This window comes from Cricetulus griseus, chromosome 6 (genome assembly GCF_003668045.3).
Source record: "Cricetulus griseus strain 17A/GY chromosome 6, alternate assembly CriGri-PICRH-1.0, whole genome shotgun sequence".
Classification (NCBI taxonomy): Eukaryota; Metazoa; Chordata; class Mammalia; order Rodentia; family Cricetidae; genus Cricetulus; species Cricetulus griseus.
In genome coordinates this window covers 113,126,748-113,139,816 of record NC_048599.1, presented here as the reverse complement: position 1 = coordinate 113,139,816, position 13,069 = coordinate 113,126,748, and the positions used below count along the sequence as shown (strand labels likewise).

The window sequence follows — 13,069 nt, the reverse complement described above, 5'->3', positions numbered from 1 at the left end:
TTTCATGTGTGTCAGCCAATTCTACATTATTTGATTTATATTAAGAGGTAAACTTTTCTTATAAGTGCAAAGTACAAGTAAGTTTACCTTAATGCCCACGTGTGTGTGTGTGTGTGTGTGTGTGTGTGTGTGTGTGTGTGTGTGTGTGTGTGTGTGTGTCTGTGTATACATGTACTCCTGTACAGTGGCACATTTGTGGAGATCAAAGGACAATTTGCAGGAGTCTGTTCTTTTTCTTCCATGTGGGTTCCAGGAACTAAGCTCATGTACTTAGCCATCTCTCCAGCCCAGAGATCTACCTGTCTGTATGCCTGTATGAGTGAAGGCAAGGGGGTAACCTTGGGTGTTATTTTCAGAAATGCCATCCACCTTCTGTGAAATAGTGTTGTTATTGCATGGAACTCACCAGTTAGGCTAGATGACTGGCCAATGAGCCCCAGGGATTTTCTATCTCTGCCTCATGGGTACTGGGATTACAAGCACTCTCCACCATACCCTACATGGTGCTGGGGGTCAAATTCAGGTTCACTTTATTGACTGAGCCATACTGCCAGTCCCAGAGGGTCTACCCTTTTTAAAAGTCCTTTAGAAAAACATCCATTCTGATTGAAGCAAAATTAAATAATGTTTGACATTGAAGTTTCTGCAATTTAGTCAGCTCATATTGTTGTTTGGAAATCTCTGAACTGGAATGCATAGGACAATCACTGCCATGTGTTTGTGCCTGTTAGTGTATTGCTTTCTTTTGCTTTGCTCCCTTCTGTTCCTTCCCCACTTGGGAAAGGGCTGCGTATTCTTCAGTTTTTAGCACAAGGGAACAAATTGGCTGTTAGGATTTACGTGCTCTCTTTTATTTTTGTTCTTGTTCTAATGTGTTGCAGTTTTTATTTTATTGTTTCTTGGATGCCTTCTACTTTGTAAACTTTTTAAAGGCAGAGAATTGCCTACTTTTTCATAGCCACATGACAGAAGGCCTCCTAAGCTTGTGATTATTGAATGAATAAATAAAAGTGTGTATCCTATATATCCATGTATATTTGTATATATAAGTGTTAGAGTAACTAGGGAATGAACTAATGAGTTTTAAATGCTTCACAAAATGATCATTTATAACTGAATTTTTTTTTACATTTTGTAATTTAAACATTTAAAATAAGCAATATTAGTTGAATGGTATTTTTTAAATGGGGCCGAGCCAGCAAAATGGCTTAGCTAATAAAAGTGAATAAGCTTGACAATGTGAATTTGATCCCTAGGGCCTGTGGTGGAAAGGGAGAACTGAGTACTGAAAGTTGTTCTCTGAGTTCTGTGTATGCAGGCTTGCTCATGTTATGTAAGAAAAGTTTAAGTGTGTGTGTGTGTGTGTGTGTGTGTGTGTGTGTGTGTGTGTGTGTGTGTGTTCTGATGCCTCAGTATTCTCTTGTAGGGAATTCAAGATTCTGCCTTTCCTGGTCCCCTATGTGATTTACAAATGACAGCATAATTTGCTGCTCTCAAATGTTTATAGTTATCTTTTGGGTTCTAACATGTGAACTCAAAAAAGTCAAGCTTGATCCTTTTCTATCATGTGGATGATAGTAGAAGTCACACAGAATGTGGGGGCATTGAATCTGTTCTGGTAAGACATCTATTGTGACTGATATTCATGACATATTTTACACACACACACACACACACACACACACACACACACACACACACATTTTTAAGGAGGTGAAAATGGTTTCAAAGTGACTGTCAAAGGGTGGTCTTAAAGGGAAAGAAATGTCCAAGTTGTGTACCAGACCCTGGGCTACCAGTTCTTAAGTTACTTTTATCAGATCTCTTTATGACTAGGTAATGGTGTCCTCTCCCTGTCTCTCCTGTTAGCATAATACTTTCACCCTACTGCCTGTTCCCCACTGACATTTTTGTTTTTTAATTATTGGCTTTTATGGTGCCACTTAGTTTGTTGTGTTGGAAAAGCTCAGTAGGCTTAGGGTGGGAAAGTTTTCAAAAAGGAACTGAATTTGTCAGATAATTAGAGGGCTTAACAGGAGGTGCAAAGGATAAAAATATTGTATAGGAATATTCTGGATTCCCCAGTTTTTAATCCTCCATTGCATTTTCTGTCATTTTAAACTTCTAATGAATAAGCAAAATTTTTAGTTATAGTTTAGTTACTTAGAAGTTCAGAGGTATTTTAACAGTGAGTAAAATTATATCTCTGTCATTATATTGGTAATTATTTATCAATTTACCCCAAATATGTAGTGTCAGATATAAGGTGTAAGTTTTCAGATGTTTACTTCTCAGTCTGATAATGTTTTCATTAAAGTCAGTGCTTTCAAGATTGTCCAGGTTCAAGATACAGCATGTGTATGTACATTAATCTTCAATTTTAGTATTTAGCCTCTTGTCCATGTAGTTTTTTAATTCTTAAAATAAAATATAAGTAATATTAGTATTTATAAATGTGGCATTTAAAAAGCAATGCATCATTATTTTGACATTTCCATTCTTATTTTCTCCTTTTTTTTTTGTCTCTCTCTCTCTTTTTAAAGAATTAATGTGCCATCTGGAAACCTGAGATCATGCCATAAAAGGAATTTTGGCTTTTTTTGGCAACCAGTCATCAGGATATGCTGTGACTGCACCTTATCAGAATAATGAAACATAATTAGAAAGGTGTATTAACTCCTATGCTTCAAAGCAGTTTTATATGAGAATTTTATATGCACATTGAAAATTTTAAAAATTGCTGGCAATTTATCTCAATGTTAGTATGATCAATTATATAGTTGTTGGATTCTCAAGCCTGAATGTAAATGAAATTTCTTATGACTAAAATGGTTCTGAGCTATTTCTAAACACTGTATGCTAGATTTTTGTTCTGGTGTTATAATAAGCAAATACAATTAGTTTATATGTTTATATGAGAGAGAGTTGCAGCATTACATTGCAATTAACTTGCTGTGTTCTTTTCTGAATAATGCAGTCACTGGAACTGTCAGCCAAGGGACTCCTCCCCCCTCTTTTGGAACAATTTTAACTCTAAAAAGTAACAAGTTTTTAAAAAATTAATTGAGAGAAAACAGCTGAAATCATGTAGTGAAAGGGTTAAGTCCACATGAAAGAATTCATTTCCACTTTAATGACCTAGCCTTGCTGGGTTAGGACGGTGGGGAGCACGCTTCTGACTTGCTCTCCTATTGCCAATTAACACCTCCTAGAACAGGTTGCCTCAGCTAGTCATTGAAGCTCAGGCTGTAGAGAGAGTTTACATGCAGCTTGTTTCTCACACTAGTTGTTTAATACTCAGAAATTAAAGTATTAAAAGGTTCTTTCTTACCTTGCTGGGTAAGAGATAAACAATACAGTGGTAGTTAGTTGTATATGTTTTTGTTTTTTAAGGAAGTTTTAATTGATAAAACTGATGGTTTTATAAAACTAAATTTATGAATTTTATAATATAATTCAGGCCTATAAAATTTAAAAGTATTTTCTGTCAGCTGTTTAGCACACTGTACATCTAGGTTTTGTTTCATACTAAAAATATCTCATTTATTGATAACATCTTTCTCTTTTTTAAAAAATACATATTTTAACAGACTTTTAAAGATAATTCTAAAATTCATTCCAAGTATACACCTAAAACAGTTGTAATAAAAAATAAGTCTGTGTAATATTTTAATGCCAAAATAACAATTTTGAAATGTTTCGTGTATTTCCCAAGGTAAATTTATATTCTTAGGTATTTGGGGTATGTTTCAATTCAATGATACTATTTATTTTACATTTCTTGACACTTTGGCTCATGATTAATCAGCAGGTATTTTAATAACATAATAAAATTGGCTAAATAATTGATACCAGTTCACACTAAGAGAAAGGCGGAATAATATAACTAATAGTGTTAACAAATTTGTTAAAAGGCCTGAGTAGATAACACTTTGAGGCTGTGGTTTTTATGCTGCTGCTATAATGGCAAATGCCCTTATTTATTTATTTATTTACTTACTTACTTATTTGACAAGGGCTGCCCAAGTAAAAGTCACAGTTTTTTTTTTTTTTTTAATGCTAGATAAGATTTTTAACCTTCTAAATGAGGAGAAAACAAGACAAAATAGAAAACTCATGTTTCATTTATCTTAGCTATATTTAATATTTGTAGACATGTGTGGCAATTTCTGTTTTACTCATTGTACAGAGGTAAGCTTTGTGCTGCTGTAGAGTGCATTGTTTTACATCATTGGTGGGTAGATGTTAATCTGAATAAAGGCTAGTTACATTGCCTGTGGGTTAATTATATACCCAACAATTGTTTAGGCAGTTGACTCCTATAATCCTTCAGCTTACAGATGTAGATCCCTTGCCCCCACTTTTGAAATAAACTTGAAACAGTCAGATTTAAGTAATTTCAAAGTGGCCAGTTGGAATTGAGTACTGCAGATTCAGTAACAAAAGCCTGTCAGTTTCTGATCTTTGTGAGGGATATGTACATTTAGTGGATTTACATAATTATATAACTGTAAATCATTCTCATTTGTATGTTTGTTTGTTTTAAGACATGGTCTTGCTATGTATCCCATGCTGGCTGTGCCCTCACTGTAGCCAGGTTTGCCTCAAACTCGCCCCAGTCCTCCTGCCTCAGCTTCCTGAGTTCTGGGATTACAGGTGTGTGCCACCATGCTTGGCAGATCCTGGTTTTTAGATGGGAGCACTCCTTTAAGTTTTAACATTTAGCCTTAGAAAACATTCATATGGTCCATACTTTATGGGTCTGCTAGATATGTGTGTGTTGATTTTGAGTGGAATTGTATGAAATACAGATAGGCTTTCTTAGCTCAGGATTTTTTTTTTTTTTTTCCTTGCTTAGATTACCTCTTTATTAAATTCTGGTGCTTTCGGTTCTTGCAGACATTGTTTAAAAAAAAAAAAAAAAAGAAAAAAAAAACCAAACTCAACATTTAACCTAAATGTGCTTTGCATTCTTAATGTGCTGGTAAATGGTTGTCATAAGGTCAATAGAGTGCACATGAAAAGTTGGAACAGTGTGGAAGCTGGCAATTTTATATCTGTGTTCTTGACTAAGAAAGAAAATACTTTGTTTTCATTACTGTGTGTTGCTGAGTATACATTTATCCTAATTATAGTTAGGGAACTTATTGTATTGTTTGATCTAGTCAGCCATCAAATGTTTAATCTGAACAGTCATACTTGACTAACTCTAGTTACAGGAAATTCATTTTAATTTTCTGTGCATTTTAGGCTAGCACAAGATTTTTCTCATAGTGAACCCCAGTATACTAGCTTGGATGGTTTTTCCCATTGGCTTATAGTTCTATACACGATGTAGTCTAAAGTCAATGGGCCTCAGGTTTCATCAGGACTTAGAGTCACTAGCGGGCCGGCCTCTTTAGAACTCTGAGTTCTGGGTTGTGTCCATAACTTCTGATTCAGTAAGAATGTGTGTTGCTGACAAGTTTCCAAGTGATACATGTGAGGCTACTTCAGAGTCAGTACTTTCAGTATTAGTCTAACTGTTGTGTTCTGTCGGTTTTTTTTTTTTTTTGTGGGGGGCATTAAAGAGTTTTCTTTACCAAACATTCTCAGTTTTCTTAATATTTCATGTGTGTCATGATTTTTCTCATGCTCCTGTCCTGTGTAGCTCTAGATTTTGAGAGTAAATGATTCTTTAAAAGTGGAATTTCACCACTTTAAGTGGCACACACTTTTAATCCCAGCACTTGAGAGGCAGAAGCAGGCAGATCTCTGTGAGTTTGAGGCCAGCCTGATCTACAGAGTTAGTTCTAGAACAGCTAGGGCTGTTACACAGAGAAACCCTGTCTCAAAAAAAAAAAAAAAAAAAAAAAAAAAAATGGAATCTCTTACTTAAAAGTCAAGAACTGGCTAAAAATCTGCATCTTTGAGTGCTTAAAAATACTAAGCACTAGTAAACACTTAAGCCTACATGTTTGCTTTGTTGTGGATTAATGACTAGTTAACTTTCCCTTCCATCAAAGCCCTGGAGAGTCTGCGTTCATGCCAGTGTATTTGGTGGCTACACTCCTTGTAGCTTTCATTTTTGTTACCTCAGCTTTATTGAACTATAGTTGACAAAATTTTATTGTCTTAAGTTATACATACATGTGATGATTTGATATGCATATATTTTGTGGAGTGATTTTCACAGTCATAGTAGTTTCATATGCATTACCCTTTTCCCCTGTGGGCTAGCCCGCCCGCCCTCCCTTCCTCTCTCCCTCCCCTCCCTCCCTCCTTCCCTCCTTTCCTTTCTCCCTCCACTTTAAGGGAGGCTTCTTTCAAGATTCTAAATTAAAGATATCTCCTATAGCTGGATTCGGTGGTGTACTCTCTTTTAAGCCCCCTGCACTCAGGAGGCAGAGGCAGGTGGATGTCTGTGAGTTTGAGGCTATCCTGGTCTATGTAGTGAGTTCCAAGACAGGTAGAGCTACATAGAGAAACCCTGTTCCTATAACAGCAGATTAAGATACTTGCTTTAAGTTTATGCTTATTGCTGTTTAAGATAACTAAAACCATCAGAGGAAGAGGCTTTCAACTATGTTATTTAATTGTAGGTTAAGTTCTTGGGTTTATTTGTATTATTTAAAGACAGTTATGAGCATTCTAGTTCCTGCAAACATCTTTGTTTATTTACTCAAATAATTTTTAGGAGTGCCAAAATAGGTCACTAAGTTTGTACAACCCTAATGCTATTGCTATACATTGTTCAGCTGCTTTTGATGGATTATACCAGTTCATATCACCACCAGTGCTGATGAGTGTTTCCTTTATTACCCTTTCCAAAAGTGGACACTGTAAAACTTGTCTTGTTGGGGGAAAAGTCTTAATGTGTTAATTGGTATTTCTTTAATTAAAGAAGGTCAGCTAGGGAGGTTGGACACTTTTCATGTTTATATCATTTTGTATTTCTTATATAATTAGCTTCTATATTCTTTGCCTGTGTTTCTACTGAGGGCTTAGTAACTTTTAAAATTTGTGTAATGACTTTTTTGTATATAACTAATATGAGGCAACTAATTTTCAGACTTTTCCTTTTTAATTTTTTAATATTCAGAAATTATAGATTATTTTAGTTTTCAAGACAGGGTTTCTTAGATTATGTTTTTAATTGTATATTCTTTTATTGGTGGTTTTGTACCTGTCAAATGTATTCCGGCTCACATAGACATTCATTATTAGGAAAGTTTTTGCCATGCATTGATTTTCTTTTTTAATGTTTGTCTTCAATCCTCTTGGTTAATACTATAGCATGATATAAAAAAGAAATTTAGTTTTAAGTACTCCCACTATTAAGCAAGATAAAAAGAAAAGATAGAGTATGTTCGGTTCTATGGTGGCAACTTGAAAAGCTAATGAAGTGAAATGACAAAGATAGCATAGAAGTCTAGTTAGGTTCAAAATGGAGATAACCCGAGTTTATCAATACACTGATTGAAAAAGTTACAGCAGCCAGCTCTAAAAGTTGCTATAGAGCCAAAAGTTTTAATAGTGAATTCTTTGAATTTTAAATGCTAGGTAATTTTAATGTGTGCATAGGATATAAAAGTGGAAAACTTTGTAAATGGAAATCTTGTAAAAGTTTCCAGATTATTTTATAAATTCTCCATGTTGATACCAAAACCTACTAAGAAGAATGGGCCAATGTCTGAAAAACAAGATGTAAGTACAAACTACTTAGTTTTAGAAGTACATAGATGATATACTATACAGCATTATTGTGTTTCAGTGAAGAAGCACAAGCCAAGTGAACGATAGTAGCCGCTGTGGCTTTTACAGAAACGTGCGGGCCTAAGGTGTACATTCCAGACCCAACATTCAAAATGTTTTGAAGTCACAAATAGTAAAACATTACAAACAAACCAAAAATGAGATTTGTAGCAGTTTTGGATTTTTGGATTCTGGGTACTTAACTGGCTTAGACTGAAGATGTTCTGAAATCTGAACATGTCTGCTCTTAAATCGTTCAGTTAAAGTCAGTTTTTTGTTGACTAATTTTCTTTGCACCATTACTTTAAAGCAGTATATACATGAATTTCTACTTTAAATGAACCTGGAGACACGTGTACCTTTTTAACAGGACATTGTTCAACATTATATTTGTTTATAAACAATTTATTTCATCTTACCTTTTGTCATTTAGTATTTTTTAATTTTTCTTGTTTTTGAGTTTTGTTTTGTTTTTCATATGTGTGTGTGTGTGTGTGTTTTAAAGACTTGAAATTGGGTAGCTGTAGGAGAAACATTTTTACTGACTCTTGTAGTTCACTAAACAAACCTATTTCTAAAAACAGAGAAAGCAGGTCTCCCCATGGTGTACCAGATATCCTTAACCCACAAGCTTCCCATGGCAGCCTTCAGTAAAGCTGGAATGACCCTCAGCACCTGGGTTCTTCCAGTGCTTTAGGGAAGGCTCATGTTTACTTCCTTTTCCCCCACTGACTTGGTAAGATGTACGTTCATTGTGCTTTAAATTTTAAGCAGTTAAAAAGGTCAAGCATCCTTTAAATCTGTACATCTAGAATACCACTGAGCTCTATCCTTCTCCATTTGTAAGAGGAATATCTTATTCTATGTCACTCTATGGAACCTATGATAATGTTATTTTGTCCCTGTTTCTTGTGTAACTTCAGTTCTTTTTAAATCTTGTCTTTCTTATAAATAATGTTTGTTATTCCAATTTGTAGATGACTTTTTGAATTATGAGTATACTGGTCTACAGAATTATTTTATCAAAAGACACTAGTTGTAGATTGTCTATAATTTCATATTTTCCCTCTTGAGGGCTAAGTCTTTGTTGTTCAGCTGTTTTTTTTACATTCTTCTCTTAACAGGGTCTTTAATGAGATCTCTTCTTTATTGTCTCATTGAGTCTTATTCAGAATAGGTGTGTTTGTGAAGAAACATTGTAGCTTAGATGAGATGCCCACTGCTCTCCTGGTCTTCATATTTATCTCATTTTCTCCTCCCTCTCCTTTTTTCTGTCTCACTGTGCATTAACTGCTACTAACTCTTTACTTTTTGCCAGTACACCCCCCCTCCCCACGTTGAGTAATTTTATTCTCTGGCTAACATGATTAAGAGATAAAATAGGTGGCCCACACACCTGAGAGGACAGGAAGCTGAAGGCTTTGAAACTAGCCTGGATCAATTAGCAAGATTTGGGAGGGAAGGGGGGAAGGGAAGGCAGGCAGAAACCCAGTTGGGGGTGGAGAGAGGAGAGAGCAAAATAGTAAATGTCATTGACTGTTGTCCTACAGACAACACTCATACCAAAGTGGGGCGAGGTTTTTCCTAACACGGGGTTTTCGTTAGTGTGATTGTGAACCCTAAGCATAGATTGTAAGAGAAACTAAGCTCTCTCTCCATTTGCATGCGCTTGCCTCCTCGAATAACTAGTGGAAATTCTCCTTTTCAGTTCTATTAGCTTTCTGTACCATCTTTTTTGATTCATTTATTTTTCAGCAAGTACTACTGAGTTCTTGCTATGTGCCAGATACTTTGCTAAGTAATGATTTTATATATAACACACAACAAAGGCAGTTTTCTTTCATTGATGACTGAAATAGTTTCTGGATTCTATTGGTGATATATATTGGTAAAAATGTGGTCTCTTTTTCTTTTTTAAAAAATAATTATTTTCTGGCAATTTGAAAAAAGCTATTTTAATATCTATAGAGAACACACACAGTTCTTAAAGTTGTTCTGTTTCCAAGAAATAACTTGAATATGGTTCTCATCATCTTAAGGCTAAAGTATAACTTCCACAAATGTATCATCACATCTGATTTGATGCAGCCTTCAACTTTTTCTATCTTTAAAATTTTTATTAAATATTTATTTGTTTATGTTTTTTATAGAGAGATGTTTTACCTACACATATGAGTGTGTATTACATATGTACAGGGCCTGTGGAGGCCAGAGGGGATGTGACATAACAAATAGTTATGAGCCATCATGGGTGCTGGAATTCAAGCCTGGGTCCTCTGAAAGATCAGCCAGTGTTCTTAACCACTGAGCCATCTCTCCACCCCCATTTCTTACTCTTTCTTAAGTTTCTTAGCTAAGTGAATGAAATTAGATTATTAAAACTTTTATAACTTCAACAAAAAGTACTTTTGTTTACCAATTAGTTTTCATTTTGAAAGAAACAGCAAAGCTGTATCCACTGGCGATAATTGAGAAGTTTGCATTTGGCAACCATCTATGTTTAATGCTTCCAGTAAATGCCCTCAAATGTTACAGAATTTAGTGTACATGTAAACTGTTAGGGAGTGTGAGTAAAGCAGTTATTTAATTTCAACAAGTAAAAGCATAAAAACAAGAGAGAATGAGTGGTTAGCATATTTGACATGTATAGAAAAGTAAAAAGGGTCACAGCAGTTAGAAACTGTTCTACACATCCCAGTATTAGAGAAAGACAGACAAACTTTTTTTTTTTTTTTTAAATTTTATGTATTGCTTGTCATGGAGTTGTATTTACTGGCTGCTGGGGTGAAGGTACCTTGAGGATAAAGACTACAGGTTGCTCTGTGAGGCCCATTATGACAACCAATAGAGATTTGTTTCTTTTTGTGAAAAAGTAGGATCTTTTGGGAGAAACTTAGTTGGTTCATTAGCCAACTAAGTTATAGTATGAAAGGCAGTGGTCAGTTATTGGAAGTATTTTATGCCACCTACCTGATCTTATATAGTTTGTTCTCACCTGAGGTGGTTGTTTTAAATTTGTTGTTTGAGGGGAAGGGAACAATTTCATTAGGCAAGTGCAGAGTATGTTGTTCATTCACAGCTCTTTCACCTAGGGATTAGAAGTCTTCTACTGCCTAAGCTTTCACTGTCTGAGTCTGCAAAGGGATCTTTATCCTAGTCTGCATGCTGTCTGTAGCTATAACTGAAGGAGCTCAGAGGATTTGCTGTTTTTGTTGATCCTTCCATTTATCAAGCTAGCCCAATAGGTTTTGGAATTCAGATTATATTATGTTGTAACATAGTGGTAACAAATGTTACAGTAATTTACAACAATTATTTTGTAGCCAAGGTAGATGAATATTTTGGGAGTAAACTTTAAGCCCATTGGAAAGTTGTCAGGGAACTGAGTTTTGACTGTTGTCTTTATTCTTTATGAAGACATTTGCAATTATAATAATTTATTATTTGTGTTGTAATTGGATAAAAAGATTGATTTTTTCCTAGAATGTTTTTAAAATAATCAAGTTGATTTCAGATGTAACTTTAATTCTAACTCCTATATTCTGTGTGTTATAGTAATTGATGAACTTGTTTCTAGGGTCCACCTACAGATGCTCCTGCCGTGGACACAGCAGAGCAAGTCTATATCTCTTCCTTGGCATTGCTAAAGGTAAGTAAGGAATAAAGTTACTTGCCTTAGAGCCTCCTTTGCACTCACTCTTTTACTTCAGCATATTTATCACCTTAATTCCGTCAGGTGTAAGTATTATTTAGGGTACAACTATAAATTAGTCTTTCATTTCCACAGAAGCAAAAGCAAAATAGGTTATTTGGCAGCATACGTGTGTGTGTGTGTGTGTGTGTGTGTGTGTGTGTGTGTGTGTGTGTGTGTGTGTGTGTTGGGAAGATTTCAAATAAATGCGCTTTATGTCTATATCTTCATCTTTACAGATGTTAAAACATGGCCGGGCTGGAGTTCCTATGGAAGTTATGGGTCTAATGCTTGGCGAATTTGTTGATGATTACACCGTCAGAGTGATTGATGTGTTTGCTATGCCACAGTCAGGAACTGTGAGTAGTACTTTTTTTGTTGGCTGCTTCTTGTCTTATTTTTCTTTTCTTTTTTAACTCAAAATAACTTTCATCTCTTTATGCTTTTTCTTTGCTGTAGGAAGCAGCAATCATAAGACTATGAATTTTATCTTGCACTGAATTAAATCAGTCTTTTTTTTTTTTTCAGTCTTTTAACTGCACCATGGACTCATAAACTGAATGATACTAGTACTAAATTCTTTATTCTTTCCTTCAGTGAGCCAAACAAGCTGGACTTAAAAGTTATTTGCTATAAAAGTAGGGTGTTACATTAATTTCTCTGAATATTTGATCAAAGTTTTTTGAAACTGTATAAAATTTGAATGCATGTAAATTAATCCTCCTGTGAGGTTTCCATTGTTTTGAAGTCTCTGCTTTTTTTAATGTGCTATATACATGGAGGTGAATGACTTTCACCTGTTAAGTAGTAAAATGTAGATTTTTGAAAGTAATATATACTGTTTAAAATAATGCTTTCATTTTAGAGGTAATTTTGCTTTGCCTTTTATTTGCTGAAGGAGTTTTTTGTTTTTTAAATAGGAAGTAGTACATTTAGGCCTTATTTGTTTGTTTGAGATGGGGGTTTCACTGCTGGCCTGGAATTCTCTATGTAGTGAAGGCCACACTTGAACTGATAGAGATCTTCCTGCCTCTCCATTGGAGTGCTGAGATTAAAGGTGTGTGTCAGTGTGCCCTGCTGGATTTAAAGAAAATGTGAAGAAAGAAAGAAAGAAAGAAAGAAAGAAAGAAAGAAAGAAAGAAAGAAAGAAAGAAAGAAAACAGTAATAAAAGGCAATGCAGTGGCTTATGCTTGAATCCCAGCACTGGAGAACTGGAGGAAGAAGATAAGGAATTCAAGATTATCCTTGTCTTGAGTATTCATTTTGAAGCCATTTAGTCTCACAAAAAATGTCTATTAATTCTACCTACTTCAAAACATGGTACAGACTACCATTCTCACTTCTGTGTGTCATGGATGGAGGTTTCCCTCTGCTGTGGCAGTGTCCTTGTTAAGGCTAGCGAGGCTTATAAGTGTAGTTGCTTGCTCTCTTTGAGGGTCCTTACATACTAAAGAACAGATTATACACATTAAACAATGCCATGCATACATACACGTATGAAACAAATATTTTCTGTAGACTAGTTGCTATAGTACGCAACAGATTTGAAAATAATATAAAACAATAGGAAAATCTATAATACATCTTGGGTTTTTGTTGTTTTGGGGTTTATTTGTTTTGCTTTCTGGGGTAAGTTGATTTGG

General features: G+C 35.0%; 1 protein-coding gene across 1 annotated transcript in view; it reads left to right on the top strand.

Moving 5' to 3' along the window:
* The window catches only part of Psmd14 (proteasome 26S subunit, non-ATPase 14), an 89,654-nt gene that overhangs the window by 41,674 nt on the left and 34,911 nt on the right, over positions 1-13,069 (top strand). Inside the window, exons 4-5 of the mRNA XM_027420326.2 lie at positions 11,312-11,383; positions 11,665-11,784. Coding sequence (XP_027276127.1) covers positions 11,312-11,383; positions 11,665-11,784 — 192 coding nt within the window. The remainder of the gene's footprint in view (positions 1-11,311; positions 11,384-11,664; positions 11,785-13,069) is intronic.